Source organism: Mustelus asterias, chromosome 4, assembly GCF_964213995.1.
Source record: "Mustelus asterias chromosome 4, sMusAst1.hap1.1, whole genome shotgun sequence".
NCBI classification, from domain to species: domain Eukaryota; kingdom Metazoa; phylum Chordata; class Chondrichthyes; order Carcharhiniformes; family Triakidae; genus Mustelus; species Mustelus asterias.
The window spans coordinates 108,583,275-108,607,884 of record NC_135804.1 but is presented as its reverse complement, the minus strand read 5'-3'; the positions used below and the strand labels follow the sequence as shown (position 1 = coordinate 108,607,884).

Here is a 24,610-nt window from a genome sequence, read left to right as displayed (position 1 = left end):
GAAGATGGACCCCTCCAGAATCTGAATCTAGAAGTCCACCTGCATATGCTCAACCGGCCCATTGTTCTGGTGTTCTGGGTGGCTTCTATCCTGAACTCTAGAAGCAGTACCAAGCCTTGTTCAGATGAGTCCTGACATCTGCATGCCATGTTGTATGAACGTATTTCTTGGCAGCATATTTTCCCACCAACGTTATGGATAATCTGGCGTGGAGGGGGCTGTGGAATGGTTGGAGGTTAACGGGATGCAAATGAATTTCATGCCATCCTCTGGTGGGTTTTCTGACCTGCTGTGGCAGGCACCAGTGGAAGATCTGATTTCTGTCCCTCTTGCCATATCCTCCCACCATCAAACACCCCAGCAGGGCTCATGAGAATTCTGCCCCGGTTATGAATGGTGGTGGACAATGAACCAACTAATGGGAGCATGAGGCTCCACGAACATCCCTATCCTCAATGATGATGGAACAAAACAAAAGAAAGGTGTTTGCAGTCACCTTCAACTAGAAGTGCCAAGTGGAGCATCCATCTCAGTTCCTTCTGAGGCTGCCACAACCTCAGAAGGCAGTCTTCAGACGATCTTATTCACCCCATCTGATGGGTCACTGGCTGTGCAGAGTCTGCATGTTCTCCCCGTGTTCTCCTCCAGGTGCTCCAGTTTTCTCCCACAGTCTGAAAGATGTGCTGGTTAGGTGCATTAGCCATGCTAAATTCTCCCTCGTGTACCCGAACAGTTGCTGGAGTGTGGCGACTAGGGGATTTTCACAGTAACTTCATTGCAGTGTTAATGTAAGCCTACTTGTGGCACTAATAAATAAATTTTACATATTCAGTGTGCTCAGCTATTACTTGATACAAGATAAATCAGATCCCACTCAGCAGCCTTCGCTCAAACATCAGCAGAGCGATGGAAGGAGCCATTGAAAGAGCTGTCAAACAGCATTTACTCAGCAATAACCTGCTCACTAATGCTCGGTTTGGGTGCTGGCAGTGTGATCATTGACAAGATCACATTAGCAAGTTGCCAAGGTGCCTTCGACAGCACCTTCCAAATCTGCAACCTCAACCACAAAGGAGGACAAGGGCAGGCAGTCCATGGAAACACCACCACCTGAAAATTCCCCTCCAAGTCACACAGCAACCTGACATAGAAATATATCGCCATTCCTTCATCGTTGCTGGGCCAAAATCCTGGAACTCTCCACCTAATAACACTGACCTACACCACATGGAATACAACGGTTTGAGAACGCAGCTCACAACACCTTCTCAAGGGCAATTTGGGATGTGCAATAAGTACTGGCCTTGTTAGTCATGCCCACACACCATGACTGATGTGTTTTTTTTTAAAAGAGAGAAACTCCATAGTAAAGAAAGGATCTTGATCAGTAAATACAATAACAACTTGCATTTATATACTATGTTGTAAAAGCTCCCCAATTGTCGGAGCTCTGCCTTTTAAGGACCAGTCCTGGTTAGCAGCTGAATAATAACTGAACAATGAAGAGGAGTCAAAAGGGCTTTAAATGTTAACTCTGTTTCTCTCCACACAGGTGCTGCCAGACCTGCTGAGTTTATCCAACATTTCTGTTTTTATTTCAGATTTCCAGCATCCTTTGTATTTTGCTTTTATAATGCTAGTGTGATCAACTGGTACAGTACACACCATTCCCATAGAAGCTGTATTTGATGTCACTTAAAATAAATCCTCATTTCGAACAGGAGGGAATTGTCTCAAATGCTCAGTGGTTAGGGGTTGAGCTTTATAAATGTACAGGTTTCATTTCACTTTGTTTTACAACAGTAACAATGTTTGAATGTTCTTACTAGATATGTCTTCACACAAATACTGAAGGAATAATTGGACCCACATTTCCAGACAATTTGCTCCCAGAAAAGGGGTAATTGTGTTACAATGCCAATTTCCAGCAAGCAGGAATGAGGAAATTTCGGTTTAATTAACAAACGCCTGCTGTTTCACTTCATCCACATTTTATTTTTCTTTTGTTGCTGGGTCTCTGAAACATTTGTCCAGATTCTCATCCATTCATGAGCACAGTCCCAGCCCAATCGAAAAGAGTTACAACACAAATTTCCTAAATGCCAACTAATTTTGTCCCGGGTTGCTGGATCTAAAAGTGTCTCTGCTACTGGTGTTAGGCTGGCTCCTCTGTAGTAGCTGGATTTATCTCTCTCTCCATTTTTTTGAACTTGTTTGTAATATTTTCCTATCTTCGGGCACCACCCTTTGACTGAAGGATTAGAAGATTGTGGCAAGAGCCTCTGCAATTTCCATCCTCACTTCCTTTTGTAACCTCGGATACATCCCACCTGGACCACATCACCTTTTTATTTGTGAGCTGCCCAATCTTTTTGAATGCATCCTCCTTAACACTGCAATATTGGCAGCATTCCTTCTCTCTCATAAAGACAGATGCAAAGGCCTCATTTAGTAACTGAACCATGCTTGCTGACTACACAAGAATATCTCCGCGTTCATTCCTAATTATCTCCACCCTTCCTTTGATTACATCTTTACTTTTTGTGTTTGTGAAAGATTTTTGCATTCCTTTTAAGTTAGTTGCTAATTTGTTCTTATGCTCCCTCTCTTTGCCCCTCTTATTCCCCCCTTTATAGCTCTCCCCTCTCTGTACTTTCTATGTTCAGTTTTGTTTGCTACAGTATGCTGAACCATACAATTGTCATAAATCTCCTTTTTCTGATTAATTTTAACTTTGATATCTTTAGTTATCCAGCGAGCTCTAGCTTTGGATGTCCTTCCTTTCTTCCTCATGGGAATGCGTCTTCTCTATACCTAAATAATTTTCCCTTTTAGGGCCTCTCATTGTTCAATGACTGTGTTGCTTACCCATTTCTAATTCCAACTCACCTGGGCCAAATCCCTTTACAAAGTTAGCTGTCCTCCAATTTTAAACCTGATATGATGATCACGGTTTGGTCATAGTGATCAAATGCTCTCCCACAGAAATATGACCCCACTTCATTCCTCAGATCTAGATCTAGAACTGCTTAGTTTTTGGTCTGCAAGTGCGTTGATCAAGAATGTTTTTGTCTTGCATATGAATTTCTCTCCCACTTTGCTCTTTACACTGTTACTACCCCTACCGGTATTGACACAATTGAAGTCCCCATTATAACTGCTCTGTAGTTCTTGCATCTTTCCGGAATCCGCGTGCGCAGTTATTCCTCATGGATGTGGTGCATGTTCTCTGTCTTTTCGGGAACCTGTTCTAGTCACAACAGTGGAGATGTCGGCGTTGGACTGGGGTGAACACAGTAAGTAGTCTCACAACACCAGGTTAAAGTCCAACAGGTTTATTTGGTAGCAAATACCATAAGCTTTCGGAGAGCATATTTTGAGAGCACATTTCCACTCCATCTGACGAAGGAGCAGTGCTCCGAAAACTTATGGTATTTGCTACCAAATAAACCTGTTGGACTTTAACCTGGTGTTGTGAGACTTCTTACTCTAGTCACAACAAGCAGCTTGCGAAAAAGGCAGACTATCCCTCTTTATCCTTTCGACATATCTTCAGCCTTTTACACATTGACCACACTATCCTCCTCCGATGTCTCTCCACCTTTGTCCAGCCAGGACTGCACTTGCCTGGTTCCATTCTTATCTATCAAATTGTAACCAGAGAACCACCATCAAAGACTTCTCTTCCCATTCCTGAAGAGTTACCTCTGGTGTCTCCAAGGATCCATCCTTGGCCTCCTCTTATTTCAGCAGCATCATCTCCTTGGCCTCCTCAGCAGCATCATCTGAAAACACAATGTCGGTTTTCACTTATACACTGATGACAGCCAGCTTTACCTCACCATCGCCTTTCTTGACCCATCCAACATCTTTAGATGTCAGACTGCATACCAGATGTCCAGTACTGGATGAATTTCTACTGTTAAATATTAGGAAGACTGAAGTTATTTTCTTAAGCCCCACCACGATTGCCTTGCCACTCACTGTATTTTTCTCGACGATAACTGTCTGAGGCTGAACCTGACTATTTGCAAACATGGTGTCATATTTGACCCTGATGTGACTTTTCAGCCGCGCCTGCCCACTGTCACCATGAGCACCTGTTTCCACCTTTGTAACAGTGTACACCTGCTTCAGCTCATCTATTGCTGAATCCTCAGCCATGTCTATTTTTTAACCCATGATCTTAACAGTCCATAATGTGATACTGTGCTGGCAGCCTCACAAATTTTACCCTCACCTCCAAACTAGAGGTCATCCAAAACTCTGCTGCCCACGTCCTCACTCACACCAAATCTCATTTACCAGTCATCCCTGTGCTCACTGGCCCTCTGCCTCCTGGTTAAGCAATACCTCAATTTTTAAAACTCATCCTTGTTTTCAAATCCGTGCATGGCTTCGCCCCTTCTGATCTCGGTAACTTCCTCCAGTCCCACAACCCTCCGGGATATCTGCGCTCATCTAACTCTTGAACATCCTCCGTTTCAGTCACTCCCCCATTGGTGGCTTTGTCTTCAGCTACTTTGGTGCAAAGCTCAGGAGTTCCCGCTCTGCCTCTTCACTTTCCTCCTGTAAGATCCTCCTTCAAACCTGCCTCTTTGGCAGATTTAGGTAATCTGCTCTACCATCTCCTTGCATGGCTTGCTGTCATATTTTGTTTTATGATCCCTTTGTGAACTGCCTTGGGATGTTTGACTGCATTAAAGATGTTCTGTAAATAGAAAATTATTCCTGTAACTAAGCCCCGTAGTTATACTAAAGAACTGTAGGAAAAAAATAAGGTGGAAAACCGAAAGGCAATGAGACAATTTTGTTTTAAAGTAAAACTAGCAGCAGAATATTTGCTGTTGCTTCACCTCAGTAACCAGGGATGCGACAAGTCTATCCAGGTCTTTTCTTGCACAAATTAAAATAGTTGAGAGAAATTAAATATTTGATGCACCAGATTCACCTGGTTCACAATTCCAAATGACACATTTTAAGAACAAGTTTCAGATGGATAAATAGCTTTGGTTACTTTCTACCACCTTAAGATCTGTGTTGCTTCTACAGTGGAGTGATGTTGGACTGTTTTCATGGTAGCCACACTAGTTTTCCTGCAATTGTGAATTGGGAGCTTTTCAAAATCATTCTGTCTCCAAAGCTTTAAAGGCATGGATGTCAAAAAGCTAACCAAGAATCAGCTAGTTTCAGGTGAATGTTACAATGGAATATTAAACACTTTGGCTGAAAATTCCTGTCCTCGTTTGCAGCTGAGATGTTCCGGTGCCGCTGAAAGTGAATGGGGTTTTGGCCAGAACACTGAATTTTGCGCGCTCCGTTCACATCAGGTCCCACCACAGATGAGAGTGGAGATTCCTGCCCTTAGCCTGGGTTTGAGGACTGTTTGAATAGTTAATCGAAAAAGTTATTCATTAGTCACAAGTAGGCTTGCATTCACGGTAGCACAGTGGTTAGCACTGCTGCTTCACAGCGCCAGGGTGCCGGGTTCAATTCCCGGCTTGGGTCACTGTCTGTGTTGAGTTTGCACGTTCTGCCCGTGTCTGTGTGGGTTTCCTCCGGGTTCTCCGGTTTCTTCCCACATTCTGAAAGACGTGCTGGTTAGGTGCATTGACCCGAACAGGTGCCGGACTGTGGCGGAATTTCACAGTAACTTCATTGCAGTGTTAATGTAAGCCTTACTTGTGACTTATAAATAAACTTTAAATGAAGTTTAAACATTAAAATCCCCGAGTCGTCACACTCTGGCACCTGTTCAGGAATGCTGAAGGCGAACTTAGCATGGCCAATGCATCTAACTAGCATGTCTTTGGAGTGTGGGACGAAACCGGAGCACCTGCAGGAAACCCACGCAGACACGGGGAGAATGTGCAAACTCAACACAGACTGTGACCCAAGCCGGGAATTGAACCTGGGTCCCTGGTGCTGTGAGGCAGCAATGCTAACCACTGTGCCGCCCCTAAGCATCTTTACTAAATATAGACAGTTCAAATAAATTTAAAAATAAAAACAGACTTAACATTTCAGGTTGATGATTGTTTAAAGAAATGTTGAATTTGTTTATTGATAAATAGACACTCTTTTTGTATCTCTAATTATTAGTGCGTTGCAATTTATAATAAAAACAATAGATGTCTTTTCTGCACTCTTAGTGAGGGCATATAACTCTGTAGTAGAGATTTAGTTCGATCTGAATGACAACATAGCAGTATAAATCAACTGTACCTAAGTGTGTGCTGTGGCAGAGGCAGACTATTTTGGTAATAGAATGACATGGGAATGGTCATATTGACTTGGACAGGTAGCTTCTTTTCATGGTTATTGGACCTGTCCCATCTGCCACTCCAACTACATTGGTTTGTAACAGGACTTTGCCTGTCCTGAAACTCTCAGCAAAAGGTGAAATATCTTTCACAAACCGTCTGCAGGCAAGTGCCCCTAGACACTAGCCATTTGTCACTAAGGTTTATTTTCATATTCCAAGAATTGTTCTCAATTCACTTGCTTGTGATAAAACTGAAGAATTGTGATTCCATGATAAAACAAAATCATTTTATTGATCGTCAAATGGATAATGTTGTGCTTCTTGATTCAATGTAGCAGATAACAACTGTTAATATATTGCTGATAAAAGCAGTTGACAAGTCAGGATTCTGCTGGAAGGCATTTCTGCTATGCACTTAAATTCCTATATAGTTTGTTACATTAATTACATTATCAACTTGACATTGGCAAAATTGGTATGGATGCATGTATCATTGGGCATAATGCCCCGATTACTGCGTTGTAAAAATTCTACCTCTAGATGTTTATTCCAAAGTTGGAATTTAATTCTAGAGATCACATTGTATATCTGACCTCCTGTGCTGGTAAACAGTAATGTAGTAAACACAATAGGTTAGATTGGCTATCTGCATCATTATTAATAAAATGTCTTGTGGTGTTGGTACCCTGATTTAAATCATTGAAATTGCTCAAGGGAGCTGCATTTTATTTTGCACTAAATCTTCCAGAGTACACCTATGAGGGATCAAGAAGCTTACAGGTTCGGTATCTGGTTACTAATAAGCTTGTTGATCTCAGCCAGGGCTGTGATGTTGGTATTACTTCTGCATCAGTGCCTCTTGTTCTAAGGAGTAAGCAAAATCAGCTGGGTTTCCACCTTCACTGACTGGGAGAATGATTGAGGATGGGATTGCTTTGGCTCTATGTAAGATGACCATTTTGATCATTACAACGTCAGAGCAGTAGAGGTCTGCAGCGCTGAAAAAGGCCCTTCGACCCATCATGTGTGCATCGGTCAAAGACAATCCACCTAACTTTTTTAATCCCATTTTCTGCATGTGCAGAGTCAATGATATATCAATGCAAGTTCTTCTTTATTTGAATGTTTACTGATGCTGAAGGGCTCATTTACAGAATCTTTACAATGCGGAAGGAGGCCATTTGGCCCATTGAATTCCACTGGCTCTTTGAAAGAGCATTCTAGACTGCTACACTTGGCATGTGTACTGCACATTTATTAACTCATTTAGTTTATTACTATCAATGCACAGTTGAGGTCACTCCATTTCTTTAGAAAATTGAGGTCGCTTATATTTGCATGTTTTGCTGTTCCAATTCTCAGAACTGGCAGTGAAACTGCAAATATTTGGTAATATACAAGATGGAATGCTAAATGGGAAAGACAGTAGAACAGCAATGGCAGGAGTTTCTGGGAGTAATTGAGGACACAGTGCAGAGGTTCATCCCAAACAAAAGAAAGGTTATCAGAGGGGGGATTAGGCAGCCATGGCTGACAAAGGAAGTCAGGGAATGCATCAAGGCAAAAGAGAGAGCCTATAATGTGGCAAAGAGTAGTGGGAAGTCAGAAGATTGGGAAGGCTATAAAAACAAACAGAGGATAACAAAGAGAGAAATAAGGAAGGAGAGGATCAAATATGAAGGTAGGCTAGCCAGTAACATTAGGAATGATAGTAAAAGTTTCTTTAAATACATTAAAAACAAACGGGAGGCAAAAGTAGACATTGGGCCGCTCCAAAATGACGCTGGTAATCTAGTGATGGGAGACAAGGAAATAGCTGAGGAACTTAACAAGTACTTTGCGTCAGTCTTCACAGTAGAAGACATGAGTAATATCCCAACAATTCAGGAAAGTCAGGGGGCAGAGTTGAATATGGTTGCCATCACAAAGGAGAAAGTGCTAGAGAAACTAAAAGGTCTGAAAATTGATAAATCTCCGGGCCCAGATGGGCTACATCCTAGAGTTCTAAAGGAGATAGCTGAAGAAATAGTGGAGGCGTTAGTTATGATCTTTCAAAAGTCACTGGAGTCAGGGAAAGTCCCAGAGGATTGGAAAATCGCTGTTGTAACCCCACTGTTCAAGAAGGGAACAAGAAAAAAGATGGAAAATTATAGGCCAATTAGCCTAACCTCAGTTGTTGGCAAAATTCTAGAATCCATCGTTAAGGATGAGATTTCTAAATTCTTGGAAGTGCAGGGTCGGATTAAGACAAGTCAGCATGGATTTAGTAAGGGGAGGTCGTGCCTGACAAACCTGTTAGAGTTCTTTGAAGAGATAACAAATAGGTTAGACCAAGGAGAGCCAATGGATGTTATCTATCTTGACTTCCAAAAGGCCTTTGACAAGGTGCCTCACGGGAGACTGCTGAGTAAAATAAGGGCCCATGGTATTCGAGGCAAGGTACTAACATGGATTGACGATTGGCTGTCAGACAGAAGGCAGAGAGTTGGGATAAAAGGTTCTTTCTCAGAATGGCAACCGGTGACAAGTGGTGTCCCGCAGGGTTCAGTGTTGGGGCCACAGCTGTTCTCTTTATATATTAACGATCTAGATGACGGGACTGGGAGCATTCTGGCCAAGTTTGCCGATGATACAAAGATAGGTGGAGGGGCAGGTAGTATTGAGGAGGTGGGGAGGCTGCAGAAAGATTTAGACAGTTTAGGAGAGTGGTCCAAGAAGTGGCTGATGAAATTCAACGTGGGCAAGTGCGAGGTCGTACACTTTGGAAAAAAGAATAGAGGCATGGACTATTTTCTAAACGGTGACAAAATTCATAATGCTAAAGTGCAAAGGGACTTGGGAGTCCTAGTCCAGGATTCTCTAAAGGTAAACTTGCAGGTTGAGTCCGTAATTAAGAAAGCAAATGTAATGTTGTCATTTATCTCAAGAGGCTTGGAATACAAAAGCAGGGATGTACTTCTGAGGCTTTATAAAGCACTGGTTAGGCCCCATTTGGAGTACTGTGAGCAATTTTGGGCCCCACACCTCAGGAAGGACATACTGGCACTGGAGCGGGTCCAGCGGAGATTCACACGGATGATCCCAGGAATGGTAGGCCTGACATACGATGAACGTCTGAGGATCGTGGGATTATATTCATTGGAGTTTAGGAGGTTGAGGGGAGATCTGATAGAAACTTACAAGATAATGAACGGCTTAGATAGGATGGACGTAGGGAAGTTGTTTCCATTAACAGGGGAGACTAGGACGCGGGGGCACAGCCTTAGAATAAAAGGGAGTCACTTTAGAACAGAGATGAGGAGAAATTTCTTCAGCCAGAGAGTGGTGGGTCTGTGGAATTCATTGCCACAGAGGGCTGTGGAGGCCGAGACGTTGAGCGTCTTCAAGACAGAAATTGATAAATTCTTGATTTCTCGAGGAATTAAGGGCTATGGGGAGAGAGCGGGTAAATGGAGTTGAAATCAACCATGATTGAATGGTGGAGTGGACTCGATGGGCCGAATGGCCTTACTTCCGCTCCTATGTCTTATGGTCTTATGGTCTTATGTTAAAATTTGGTACATTATCCCTGTTTTCTGCTTCCCCTGCATTGGTACCATGTGGCAGGAGCATTTTAACCCTTATGCATTTTGAAGGAGTAACAAGAAAGGCAACTTTGGCGTCCATGCTTGACTTCCTATAAGACCAGTCAGCTCCGCCATTCAATGAGATCATGACTGATTTGAACTAATAATGGACGGCACGGTGTCACAGTGGTTGGCACTGCTGCCTCACAGCACCAGGGACCCAGGTTCGATTCTTGTCTGTGCGGAGTCTGCACATTCTCCCCATGTCTGCGTGGGTTTCATCTGGCTGCTCTGGTTTCCTCCAGAGGGAAACGTGGTGATTAAGTGCATTGGGCATGTTAAATACTGCCTCAGTGTACCCGAACAGACGCCGGAGTGTGGCAACTAGGGGATTTTCGCAATAACTTCATTGCAGTGTTAATGTAAGCCTACTTGTGACTAATAAATAAACTTTCTTTCTTCTTGATAATCTTCAACTCTACTTTCCTGCCTTATCCCCATAACCCTTGATTCCTTTATTGATTAAAGATCTGTCTATCCCAGCCTTGAACTTACCTAACGACCTAGCCTCTACAGCCCTCTGCGGTAAAAAATTCCACAGATTCACTCTTTCTGAGAGAAGATGGCCCTCCTCATCTCTGTCTTAAATGGATGACCCCTTACTCTGAGATTATGCCCTCTGCTCCGAGACTCTCCCACAAGGGGAAACAATCTCTCAGCATCGACCCTATCAAGCCCCTTGAGAATGCTGTATGTCTCCAGATCGCCTCTCATTCTTCTAGACTCCAATGAGTACAAACCCAACCTACTTAACCTCTCCTCATAAGAAAATCCCTCCATACCCAGGATCAACCTAGTGAACCTTCTCTGGACTGCCTCTAATGCCAGAATATATTTCCTTAGATAAGGGAACCAAATCTGTTCACAGTATTCCAGATATGGTCTAACTAGTGCCATGTATAGTTTTAGCAACACTTCCTTCTTTTCATACTCCCTTCCCTTTGAAATGAAGGCTAACATTCCATTTGCCTTCCCTATTACTTGCTGAATGTGCATTTTAGCATTTTATGATTTAAGCCCGAGGACCTTCAAATCCCTCTGTGCTAGTGCATAACCTCAGTGTTTTTCAGCTCCTTTATTCTTCCTACCAAAGTGCTATCTTCATATTTTCCTACATTATATTCCATCTATCAAGTTTTTGCCCACTCACTTAACCTTTCTATCTCCCTCTGTGGGCAGGATTTTGCAGCATCGCTCGTCCCAAAACCGTAAAATCCTGCCTGAGGTCAACAGACCTTTCCGTGGCCCACCCCGCGCCTGCTCCAATTCTCATGGCTGGTGGGGCGGTAAACTTCCGGTCTTTGTGTCATCCTTATCCTTGTGACCTTCTCTTGGGAAATAAGGAAGGGCAGGTGACAGAAGTGTTAGTGAGGGATCACTTTGGGACCAGTGACCATAATTCCATTAGTTTTAAGATAGCTATCCAGAACGGTAGGTCTGGCCTAAAAGTTAAACTTCTAAATTGGGCAAGGCCAATTTTGATGGTATCAGACAGGAACTTTCAAAAGTTAATTGGGGGAGACTGTTGGCAGGCAAAGGGACGTCTGGTAAATGGGAGGCTTTCAAAAGTGTGTTAACCAGGATTCCGGGTAAGCACATTCCTCTTAGAGTGAAGGGCAAGGCTAGTAGAAGTAGGGAACCCTGGATGACTCGGGATTCTGAGGCCCTGGTCAAGAAGAAGAAGGAGGCACATGATATGCATAGGCAGCTGGGATCAAGTGGATCCCTTGAAGAGTATAGAGGGTGTAGGAGTAGAGTTAAGAGAGAAATCAGGAGGGTAAAAAGGGGTCACGAGATTGCTTTGGCAGATAAGGCAAAGGAGAATACATAAAGGGCAAAAGAATGACTAGGGAGAGAGTAGGACCTCTTAAGGATCAACAAGGTCATCTATGTGTGGATCCGCAAGGGATGGATGAGATCCTAAATGAATATTTCTCATCAGTATTTATTGTTGAGAAAGGCATGGATGTTCGGGAACTGGGGGAAATAAATAGTGATGTCTTGAGGAGTGTACATATTACAGAGAAGGAGGTGCTGGAAGTCTTAAAGGGCATCAAGGTAGATAAATCCCCGGGACCTGATGAAGTGTATCGCAGGACATTGTGGGAGGCTAGGGAGGAAATTGCAAGTGCCCTGGCAGAGATATTTGAATTATCGGCAGCCACAGGTGAGGTGCCTGAAGATTGGAGGGTGGCAAATGTTGTGCCTTTGTTTAAAGATGGCTGCAGGGAAAAGCCTGGGAACTACAAGCTGGTTAGCCTCACATCTGTAGTGGGTAAGTTCTTGGAAGGTATTCTGAGAGACAGGATGTACAAGCATTTAGAGAGGCAAGATTAAATCTCACGGGATCCAGGGTGAGATAGCCAAACGGATACAAAATTGGCTTGATGACAGAATGTGGAGATGCCGGCGTTGGACTGGGGTAAACACAGTAAGAAGTCTCACAACACCAGGTTAAAGTCCAACAGGTTTATTTGGTAGCACAAGCCACTAGCTTTAAGGGGCAGCGCTCCAAACGTTGATGACAGAAGACAGAGGCTGGTTGTAGAGGGGGGGGTTGTTTTTCAAACTGGAGGCCTGTGATCAGCGGTGTGCCTCAGGGATCGGTGTTGGGTCCACTGTTATTTGTCATTAACGCTAATGATTTGGATGAGAATATAGGAGGCATGGTTAGTAAGTTTGCGGATGACACCAGGATTGGTGGCATAGTGGATAGTGAAGAAGATTATCTCGGATTGCAACGGGATATTGATCAATTAGGCCAGTGGGCTGATGAATGGCAGATGGAGTTTAATTTAGACAAATGCGAGGTGATGCATTTTGGTAGATTGAACCAGGGCAGGACTTACTCAGTTAATGGTAGGGCATTGGGGAGAGTTATAGAACGAAGATCTAGGGACACATGTTCATAGCTCATTGAAAGTGGAGTCACACATGGACGGAGTGGTGAAGAAGGCATTCAGCATGCTTGGTTTCATTGGTCAGAACATTGAACACAGGAGTTGAGACGTCTTATTGAAGTTGTACAAGACATTGGTAAGGCCACATTAGGAATACTGTGTACAGTTCTGGTCACCCTATTCTGGAAAGTATATTATTAAACTAGAAAGAGTGCAGAAAAGATTTACTAAGATGCTACTGGGTTTGGGTTATAAAGAGAGGCTTGATAGACTGGGACTTTTTTCTCTGGAGCCTAGAAGGCTTAGGGGTGATCTTAGAGGTCTATAAAATAATGAGGGACATAGATCGGCTAGATAGTCAGTATCTTTTCCCAAAGGTAGGGGAGTCTAAAACTAGAAGACATAGTTTTAAGATGAGAGGGGAGAGATACAAAAGGGTCCAGAGGGGCAATTTTTTCACACACAGCGTGGTGAATGTCTGGAACAAGCTGCCAGAGGTAGATACAATTTTGTCTTTTAAAAAGCGTTTGGACAGTTACATGGGTAAGATGGCTATCGAGGGACATGGGCCAAACATAGACAATTGGGACTAGCTTAGCTGTTTTTTTTTAAAAAAAGGCGGCATGGACAAGTTGGGCCGAAGGGCCTGTTTCCATGCTGTAAACCTCTTTGACTCTATGACTCTTACCACTTGTCTTCTCACCTGTCTTTGTGCCATCTGCAAATTTGGCAATAGTACATTCGCTTCGCTCACCAAGTCATTAATATATATTGTAAATAATTGTGGCCCCAGCACTGATCCCTATGGCATTCCACTAGTTACAGGTTGCCATCCTCTTAACCCAACTCTGTCTTCTATTAGTTAGCCAATCCTCCATCCATCTTATTCCAAGAAGACAGTTGGTAAAAAGCTATGAAATTCTAATTCTGATTAATCAAATGATTGCAGATCTTTGCAAACAATGCCAATTATTACAGAAGTTGGTGTTTTATAGATGCCTGCTAAACAGCAACAATTTAATTAAAGGTACATGACAAGAGCATACTTGAAGTGTAAACAAAAACTGAGTGCAATATTGCGATGTGATTATTCATTCCCGTTATGTCCAAGTGTATGCCTGGCAAATTGAATGTATTTGGAGAGGAGATTTGTCAGAGATGTTCAAAATTATGAGGAGGCTGGACAGAGTATATCGGAAGAAACTGTTCCTACTCCTAAAAGGATCAAGAACTGGAGGGCACAGATTTAAAGTAAAAGCAAAAAGTGCTGGAAAAACTCAGTATCTGTGGAGAGAGAGAAATACAATTAACATTTTGAGTCCATTGACCCTTCTACAGAAAAGGGATAAAATCCCTACAGTGCAGAAGGAGGTCACTTGGCCCATCAAGTCTGTACTGACTCTCCAACAGAGCATCTCGCACAGGCCTCATCCCTATAACCCCACATATTCCCCCTAACCTACTAAAGGGCAAATTCACATGGCCAATCCACCTAACCTGCACATCTTTGGACTGTGGGAGGAAACCGTGAGCACCCGAAGGAAACTCACCCAGGCATGGGGAGAATGCACAAACTCCACACAGTCACCCAAGGCTGGAATCGAACCTGGGTCCTTGGCGCTGTGAGGCAGCAGTGCTAACCACTGTGCCACCATGCCGTTCTTGGGGAATGTGATGAAATATTTAATTAATTAAAGATACATGACCATTAACAGCGTCTTTGTCTCATGTTCATGACATCTTTGCCGATCTCTCCTTGGCTTCAACCTATCACTGACTTTCCATTCTGCTTCATTCCCCCTCTCTCAGTCTATAATTCATTACATTTCTATCCCTTATCAGTTCTGTAGAAAGGTCAATGCACTCAACATTAGCTGTGCTCCTGTCTCCATGGGTGCTGCCAGACCAGTTGAGTTAATCCAGCATTTTCTGTTTTAATTTCAGATTTCCAGAATCTGCAGTATTTTGCTTTTATCACAGATTTAAAGTAATTTGCAAAATAAATAAATGTGATGTGAGAATCTTTTCAAACCCTGTTTGGGTCTGGAATGCATTGCCTGGAAATGTGGTGGAGGCAGGTTCAATTGAGTCATTCAAGAGTGCAATAGATGATTAGTTGTAATCATGTGCAGTGGTGTTGTAAGGCAGGGGAATGGCAGTAAGTCATGGCGCTTCTTTGGAGGGCCGGTACAGACACAACGGGCCAAATGGCCTCATTCTGCGCCGTAATGATTCTGTGGTTTTAAAATCCTGTTCCAATGATAATACTTAAATTCTGAGGAAAGCTCATTTTTTGATGTCAATAGAACGGAGCGTGACTAGAGTGCAATAATTGAGATCAACTAAGTAAATAAAAAGGCTGATTGAGAAGGAAGGTGATGAAGTATGGCTCAGACTGGGGGGAGGATCACCACAAAACTGACACTGCAGCCTTGGGCAGATAGTTTATACGGGGTGAGAGTGCGTAAGAGGTCATGTGGGGGTCATCTCCCAAATATATAAATTGAGCCGTTAAAGTTGTAGTGGGATTTTCTTTTTCTTTTTCCCTGGGCACGGTGACCTAGTACTTGGCTCACTGACCTGTGTAGAGAATTTTGAATTATGGAAGAGGATAATTGTTTTGGCGTTGCAGGGAAGGGCACATGTACTGGGGCTTAAACCCTGGTCAGAGAGTTCCAGCTTTAACGTCAGTGGATTCGGTCAGTACTTCTTGATGTCTTTTGTTTGCCACGTTTGTGGTAAGTCACAAGTCCCCCGTTTGAAATAGTTGCAGATTCTGGGCATCTGCTGCAGATTGAAGCAGAGGCTGTGTGTATTGTCTTGCCTTGGCAGACGTCCCCACCCACTGACCAGCAGTGCAGCAAACTGTGTCATGTGATTGCTGACGAACGCTGACAAGTGCAGTGGGCGGAAGAATAGACTAGGCTCAGAAAACCAGCAATGGAAGAAATGTCCTTTTTAAAAAAATAAATAAATGACAGGACCATGTAGAATATCAGGTCAGTTAATGCTGTGTGCTTGTTTGTTAGCCTTGTGCTGTGATGGTTATCTGTATGTCAGACGAAGGCATGGAGAAACAATATTTTAACATGCCCGAGAATGACTATAAGTAAAATTTTTGCTAGGCCCTTAAAGCAACACTCCACTATTCCAGGAAATGATGCAGTCTTTCACCAACCTCTAATAGCGTGTCTCTGATGTGTCTCAGTAACAACATTACTCCTGTCCTGAGTTTAACTTTATCCTCATCTCTCTCTCTCTCTCCTGTTTCCATTCTCCTCCTCTTTTCCGGTTACAACCTTTTGGCTCTTAACTGTCGTGTTATTCTTATTTTTTTTAATGCAGTTTCTCAGACTGTCTGTTGGCTCCTTGCTCGGCTAGCTGAGTGAATAAGTCTCCTTTCCTGTCCCTCGCTTGTGGATAAACTAACTTGGCTAGGAGGGCCAGAGCACTGCCCCTCCCCCACCACACTGAATCCGAATGTTGGGCCTTGTTAAACATCTACTGGGCCACCTCTGTGCCCCTGCCATTTTAGGACCATGCTTAGTTTCTAGCGGTTCTACTTTAACTTGTGTATATGGTGTAGAAATATATGGAGGAGATTTTGAGTGGCTGCAATGATTTGTTTAAAGTTTTTTAAGTTTACTTATTTATTAGTGTCACAAATAGGCTTACATTAACACTGCATTAAAGTTACTGTGAAAATCCCCGCGTCGCTATACTCTGGCGCCTATTCGGGTACACTGAGGGAGAACTTAGCACGGCCAATGCACCCAACCAGCACATTTTTTGGGAGGAAACCAACGCAGGCATGGGAAAATGTGCAATCTCTGCACAGACAGTGACCTGAGCTGGGAGTTGAACCCTGGGGCTGTGAGGCAGCAATGCTAACCACCCATGATTTCCAGCTGGCCATTTGGGCTGGCGCAAACTGTTCTTGCACAGATCACCATTTTAATTGGTAATATATAGATCTGATAGAGTGGAGGTCAAATGCAAAACGCTGTTCTTTTGGATGGGATCTCACTGTGTCTATAAATAGTGAACACGAAAGATAAATGTCCATCAGGTCACTTTTTAAAGGGAAAGTGAGGTATTTTTGGTCGTTGCAACAATAGCTTCTAAAATGGCTATGCAATTAGGACTTCTCTTTTGAGTTTTCTGCAGATGGAAGGAGAGATTCACTGACACCAAAGGTGAATTTGCTGAAGTCACGGAGTTAGGTCCATCTACATTGAGAGAGAACTTGCATTCATGTAGCATCCGGATATGCTGAAGCACTTTGGATCAGGTGGATTAGATTAATGGTATTTACTGTTGTTAACTGGACAAACACAGCAGCCGATTTGATTTGATTTATTATCGTCACGTGTATTGGGATAAAGTGAAAAATATTGTTTCGTGCGTGCAATACAGACAAAGCATACTGTTCATAGAGTACAAAAAGGAGAAGGAAAGGAGGGTGCAGAATATAGTGTTGCAGTTACAGATAGGGTGTAGAGAAAGATCAACTTAACATATGATAGGACCATTCAAAAGCTTGATGGCATCAGCGAAGAAGCTGTTCTTGAGTCAGTTGGTACTTGATCTCAGACTTTTGTATATTTTTCCCGATGGAAGAAGGTGGAAGAGAGTATGTCCGGGGTGCGTGGGATCCTTGATTATGATGGCTGCTTTTCCGAGGCAGTGGGAAGTGTAGACAGAGTTAATGGATGGGAGGCTGGTTTGCGTGATGGACTTTGCTATGTTCACAACCCTTTGTAGTTTCTTGCGGTCTTGGTCAGAGCAGGAACCATACCAAGTCGTGATACATCTGAAACAGCCAGTTAATTTGTTTTGGCAGCTGTAACTTAGGGATATAAATGTTCACCAGGAGAAATCTTCTTTGAATAATGCTTTGTGATTTTTGTAATGTCCTTTGGGATGGGCAACTTGGTTTAATGTTTAACAGAAATGGAGTACCTCTGAGAGTTCAGCATTTCCTGTCAGCCTAGCTTTTGTGCTCCATCATGGTTGAACTTAAAACCACAGAGTCAAGCGAACGCTCTCTTTGGAAATGTCCGATTAGAACTGGCTTTGTGGTCTGAGGTCCACCAGGGAAGCAAATGATGGAGTTATGCCATGTGATGCAATCTAGTGCATCACTGGAATAGAACTGCCAACAATCCGAGAAGAAGGCCCACTACCAGGGAAGTAAGGGATGGGCTGTATATGCTGCCCTTGTCAGTGATGCTCATCCTCAGATAGGAAACACTTAAATAAGTATTCTGTCATTTAGCAGTGGGACAGGATCAGATGTTACAACGCCATGCTTTTTCCAGCTAAACATTGGCTTTTGGGCACTCCCTCCGAATGTTCATTGATCTGTGAAAGTGCACCCCTTGGGGCAACAGAAGGAGTTGTGAAGTTCTGTTTAATGTCTCTTTTGATCTGCGCTTTAAGCCTGTTGAGAATCTCTTGTACAATTGAGCAAAAGGCCTCAAATGTTTCAGGCTAAACATTGATGAGCTATACTCTAAATTGGAGCTAGATCTCCGACAAATGCTTTGTTGCTGATGTTTAGGGAGTTGCCTTTTATTTCCCAATGGAGCTCTGATAAACACTTGTTCACCATTACAGAGGTCTAGCTGCTGGTCTCCGTCACTGGCACAGCTTGCCGGCTGCCTGTCCGACACGGTATCTAAGATCTCCAGATGACAACCCTGCTCCGAGAGCACCTCTTTTATATGGAGATCCAATGGAAGTCTGGATGTCCGGGCTTTACAGTTGCAGAAGAATGTGAGTTGGCCTTCTGGCTAGCAAGTTCCTGCTTCTGTGCAACCACAGCCACTTGCTGTTCCTCAATTGTGTAGTTGGGATTCCACTATTGTTCTTTCTTCAAGCTATCTAAATTCCTGATCCTGCCGGTGTTTGGGAGTAAACTGTATGGTGGGATGTATGACAGAAGGATTTGATTTGATTTATTATTGTCACGTGTATTAGCATACAGTGAAAAGTATTGTTTCTTGCGTGCTATACAGACAAAACATACCGTTCATAGAGAAGGAAAGGAGAGAGTGCAGAATGTCGCGTTACAGTCATAGCTAGGGTGTAGAGAAAGATCAACTTAATGCAAGGTAGGTCCATTCAAAAGTCTGACAGCAGCAAGGAAGAAGCTGCCCTTGAGTCAGTTGGTACATGACCTCAGACTTTTGTATCTTGTTCCTGATAGAAGAAGGTGGAAGAGAGAATGTTCGGGGTGCGTGGGGTCCTTAATTATGTTGGCTGCTTTGCCGAGGCAGTTGGAAGTGTAGACAGAGTCAATGGAATGGAGGCTGGTTTGCTACATTCACGACCATTTGTAGTTCCTTGCGATCTTGGGCAGAGCAGGAGCCATACCAAGCTGTGATACAGCCGGAAAGAATGCTTTCTATGGTGCACCTGTAAAAGTTGGTGAAAGTTGTAGCTGACATGCCAAATTTCCAAATGGCATTGTTATTGAATGTTGGATCCTTGGTGTTCTTTTGAGTTCTGGTGGTATCCTAGGTCAGGCTTACATATTATTCTGCACTGGATTTTGTGCCTTTGACTAAGTTTAGGAAGAAGAAATAGATAGTGCTAATTCACCAGGTTTAATTGGCTTTGTTTTCTTTGACTTCAGCATCCACTTGCTTGAAGCGTTACAAGTGCATAAAATTGTTTGCAGGCAAACAACGATGTTACAGATCTGAGGAGCAACTATAGGGAATCTTCACAGGAACTTCATTGCAGTGTTAATGTAAGCCTACTTGTGACACTGATAAATGAACTTTAATGTTGCTGGAATGTCTGTTTGAGTGTGCGAGTAAATGAACATTTAGCTAGGTTGTGTTGGAAGAATGTTTCAGAGAGCTCCTTTGTATGGCCAGGTTTCCAGTGTAATTTACAAATAGGAAGTGTGCACTGTAGTATAGCTGTGCATGTTAAAGCAATGAGGAAGCTATCTTGAGGGTTTCACATGCTGCCTCAGTGGGGGCTTTAACAGAGCAAAATGAAACTCTTTTGAGGCCTGCCCATCAATTTTGAAAAGGACACTTTTGAAAGGCAGCACGGTGGCACAGTGGTTAGCACCACTGCCTCACAGCTCCAGGGACCAATGTTCAATTCCGACCTCGGGTGATTGTGTGGAGTTTGCATGTTCTCCTCGTGCCTACGTGGGTTTCCTCTGGGTGCTCCAGTTTTCTCCGGGCGCTCCAGTTTTTACAGTCCAAAGATATGTGGGTTGGATGGCGTAGCCATGCTAAATTGCCCCTCAGTGTCGGGGGAGTAGCAGGGTAAATACGTGGGGTTAAGAGGATAGAGCCTGGGTGGGATTGTTGTCGGTGCAGGCTCGATGGGCCGAAGAGCCTCCTTCTGCACTGTAGTGATTCTATGAATAGTATCACCATGACAAGTCTGTGGCAACTGTTTTGTCTTCTACCAGACACTCTGCATGTCACTGTTGACTGCAACCACGTGATCATTCAAGCATCTGTAACATCGCATGGAATCCAGCAGAAAAATATATCAAATGTATGAATGGTGTGTGTGAGACCATCGTCAAAAGAATCAATTTGTTCCTTCATCATTTACGAAGTATGTCTGCAGTGTCTGTAACTTGAGAATCATTTGGTCATCACCTATTCAAGGGTGAAAATGGGTTGAACAGGTGGCTTCTGAGAGATAGGAGATGGAAAAGTAGTTCAGAACCCTGCTACCCCTTTGTGCTACTCAGCATAAAGTATTCAGTAATTCATGAGTGGTGGGAACATTACTGACAGAATTGGCACTTTCTGCTTCAAACCCTTCTCTGCAAGATTAGCAATGTGCATTAAGTGAGCCGTTGAATAACCTTCTGCATAGTTTACCTGAAAGCATTGAAGCTGCAGATAGTTTGAGGGCGGACTCAGTGCATTGTTATCATCAGCTCCTTATTTAAATACTGATATTTCTCATTCACATCTAAATCAATCATTGATTGCCGGAGTTTTTGGGGTTTGTAGGAACGCCCCCACCCCCGACCCCAACCTTTTCAAATCAGTTAGGAGCCAGAGATACATCTCTAAATGATGACAAACATTGTAGAATATTACATGAAAGTTCTGTGTTTTAATAATGTTTAGGAAAACAGATACTTAAAGATATAGTGATCTTAATGCCTCACTCAGTTCTCTAATGTGCGCATGTCCCTTGAAAGACAACGAGCCCGTTTTTGGCACAGTGGTTAGCACTGCTGCCTCAGAGCGCCAGAGACCCGGCTTCAATTCCCTTTTTGGGTCACTGTATGTGCGGAGCCTGCACATTCTCCCCGTGTCTATGTGGGTTTCCTCCCGGGTGCTCTGGTTTCCACCCACAGTCTGAAAGACATGCTGGTTAGGTGCATTGACCATGCTAAATTCTCCCTCATTGTACCCAAACAGGTGCCAGAGTGTGGTGACTAGGGAATTTTCACAGTAACTTCATTGCAGTGCTAATGTAAGCCTAGTTGTGACTAGAGTCATAGAAGTTTACACCATGGAAACAGGTCCTTCGGCCCAACTTGTCCATGCCGCCCTTTTTTTTTTAAACCCCTAAGCTAATCCCAATTTCCTTCATTTGGCCCATATCCCTCTATACCCATCGTACCCATGTAATTATCTAAATGCTTTTTAAAAGACAAAATTGTACCCGCCTCTACTACTTCCTCTAGCAGCTTGTTCCAGACACTCACCACCCTCTCTGAAAAAATTGCCCCTCTGGACACTTTTGTATCTCTCCCCTCTCACCTTAAACCTATGCTCTCTAGTTTTAGACTCCCCTACCTTTGGGAAAAGATATTGACTATCCACCCTGTCAATGCCCCTCGTTATTTTATAGACCTCTATAAGGTCACCCCTCAGCCTCCTACATTCCAGAGAAAAAAGTCCCAGCCTATTCAGCCTCTCCTTATAACTCAATCCATCAAGTCCCGGTAGCATCCTAGTAAATCTTTTCTGCACTCTTTCTAGTTTAATAATATCCTTTCTATAATAGGGTGACCAGAATTGCACACAGTATTCCAAGTGTGGCCTTACCAATGTCTTGTACAACTTCAACAAGACGTCCCAACTCCTGTATTCAATGTTCTGACCGATGAAACCAAGCATGTCGAATGCCTTCTTCACCACTCTGTCCACCTGTGACTCCACTTTCAAGGAGCTATGAACATGTACCCCGAGATCTCTTTGTTCTGTAACTCTCCCCAACGCCCTACCATTAACTGAGTAAGTCCTGCCCTGGTTCAATCTACCAAAATGCATCACCTCGCATTTGTCTAAGTTAAACTCTATCTGCCATTTGTCAACCCACTGGCCCAATTGATCAAGATGCAATTGGAGATAACTTTCTTCACTGTCCACTATGCCACCAATCTTGGTGTCATCTGCAAACTTACTAACCATGCCCCCTATATTCTCATCCAAATCATTAATATAAATGACAAATAATGGTGGGCCCAGCACTGATCCCTGAGGCACACCGCTGGTCACAGGCCTCCAGTTTGAAAAACTAAGAAATAAACTTTACTTTAGGTTCTCTTCTTTTTGATATTTTTCATCAATGACTTTCATTCCTTCCCCTTTGCAATTTCATTGTGTTATTGGCTCGGGTGAGGTGCCGGATGATTGGAGGATAGGTCATGTTGTTCCGTTGTTTAAAAAAGGCTCAAAAAATAATGTGGGAAATTATAGGCCGGTAAGTTTGACGTCAGTAGTAGGTAAATTATTGGAAGGAGTACTAAGAGATAGGATCTACAAATATTTGGATAGACAGGGACTTATTAGGGAGAGTCAACATGGCTTTGTGTGTGGTAAGTCATGTTTAACCAATCTATTAGAGTTTTTCGAGGAAAGTGGATGAAGGGAAGGCAGTGGATGTTGTCTACATGGACTTCAGTAAGGCCTTTGACAAGGTCCCGCATGGAAGGTTAGTTAGGAAGGTTCAGTCGCTAGGTATACATGGAGAGGTAGTAAATTGGATTATATTGGCTCAATGGAAGAAGCCAAAGAGTGGTAGTGGAGGATTGCTTCTCTGAGTGGAGGCCTGTGACTAGTGGTGTGCCATAGGGGTCCGTTGTTGTTTGCCATCTATATCAATGATCTGGATGATAATGTGGTAAATTGTTTCAGCAAATTTGCTAATGATACAAAGATTGGAGGGGTAGTGGACAGTGAGGAAGGTTTTCAAAGCTTGCACAGGGATTTGGACCAGCTAGAAAAATGGGCTGAAAAATGGCAGATGGAGTTTAATGCAGCCAAGTGTGAGGTATTGCACTTTGGAAGGACAAACCAAGGTAGAACATACAAGGTAAATGGTAGGACACTGAAGAGTTCAGTAGAACAGAGGGATCTGGGAATACAGATACATAATCCCCTAAAAGTGGCGTCACAGGTAGATAGGGTCGTAAAGAGTGCTTTTGGTACAATGGCCTTTTATAAATCAAAGTAGTGAGTATAAGAGTTGGAATGTTATGGTGAGGTTGTATAAGACATTGGTGAGGCCGAATTTAGAGTATTGTGTGCAGTTTTGGTCACCTAATTACAGGAAGGATATTAATAAGGTTGAAAGAGTGCAGAGAAGGTTTACAAGGATGTTGCCGGGACTTGAGAAACTGAGTTACAGAGAAAGGTTGAATAGGTTAGGACTTTATTCCCTGGTGTGTAGAAGAATGAGGGGAGATTTGATAGAGGTGTATAAAATTATGATGGGTATAGATAGAGTGAATGCAAGCAGGCTTTTTCCGCTGAGGCTAGGGGAGAAAAAAACTAGAGGCAATGGGTGAAGGGGGAAAAGTTTAAAGGGAATATTAAGGGGGGCTTCTTCACACAGAGTGGTGGGAGTGTGGAATGAGCTGCCAGATGAAGTGGTGAATGCAGGCTCACTTTTAACATTTAAGAAAAACTTGGACAGGTATATGGATGAAAAGGGTGTGGAAGGATATGGTCCAGGTGCAGGTCAGTGGGACTCGGCAGAAAAATGGTTCGGCACAGCCAAGAAGGGCCAAAAGGCCTGTTTCTGTGCTGTAATGTTCTGTGGTTCTAAGTCAGATTGTTCTGCATCAATCACAATGGACCTTTTTCTTTTTATTAAAGGACATTTTTCTAGGTGCTCCATGAATGATGGGTGCCCACTTTTACATTGAAGCCTGCACTCTATCCCAAGATCTCTAAGTCTGGTCATTTGCATTGTTTCTGTTTTGTTGAACATGCATACTCCCTATCTGCATTGGTCAATGGTGTGCAACTTGTGCTGGGTAAATGACAATTCGGCGGTGGTCAGCCTTTATTTTATCTGCCCCCTCCTAATATACCCAATGTGGAGTTATGTTTCCCTGAAAACATTGTTGAATAGAATCCCCACAGTACAGAAGGAGCCAATCGGCCCATTGAGTCTGGACCAACTCTCTGATAGAGCATCCCACTCAGAGCCTATCCCTGTAACCACACATCTGTACACCACAAACCCCCCTCAACCTGCACATCCTGGGACACTAAGGGGCAATTTAGCATAGCCAATCACCCTAACCTTTTGGTTAGGGTGATTGGCTGTGCACATCTTTGGACTGTGGGAGGAAACCGGAGCACCTGGAGGAAACCCACGCAAACACTGGGAAAACGTGCAAAGTCCATACAGACAGTCATCCAACACTGGAATCGAACCCAGGTCCCCTGGCGTTGAGGCAGCAGGTGCTAACCACTGTGCCACCACACTGGCCCTAACTTTTTAAAAAGCTGAACAAGTGGAAAAACTCCATTTCTATACACCTTGTGTTAAGAGGAATTTCATTCTCAAAGGAGTACATTAGA

General features: G+C 43.3%; 1 protein-coding gene across 10 annotated transcripts in view; it reads left to right on the top strand.

The window, feature by feature from the left end:
* LOC144492925 (Krueppel-like factor 8) overlaps positions 1 to 24,610 on the top strand; it is a 196,261-nt gene that overhangs the window by 1,944 nt on the left and 169,707 nt on the right. For 2 of the 10 annotated variants that reach the window (XM_078211559.1, XM_078211555.1), the window contains exons 1-2: positions 15,690 to 15,790; positions 23,897 to 24,057. The exons of 2 other annotated variants lie outside the window; for them this stretch is intronic. In XM_078211559.1, coding sequence (XP_078067685.1) covers positions 24,010 to 24,057 — 48 coding nt within the window. In that variant the 5' untranslated portion in view covers positions 15,690 to 15,790; positions 23,897 to 24,009. Of the gene's footprint in view, positions 1 to 15,658; positions 15,791 to 18,410; positions 18,570 to 20,232; positions 20,360 to 23,896; positions 24,058 to 24,610 lie in introns of those variants that run through there. 6 more of the 10 variants (XM_078211565.1, XM_078211561.1, XM_078211566.1 and 3 more) reach the window with 5 other exon arrangements.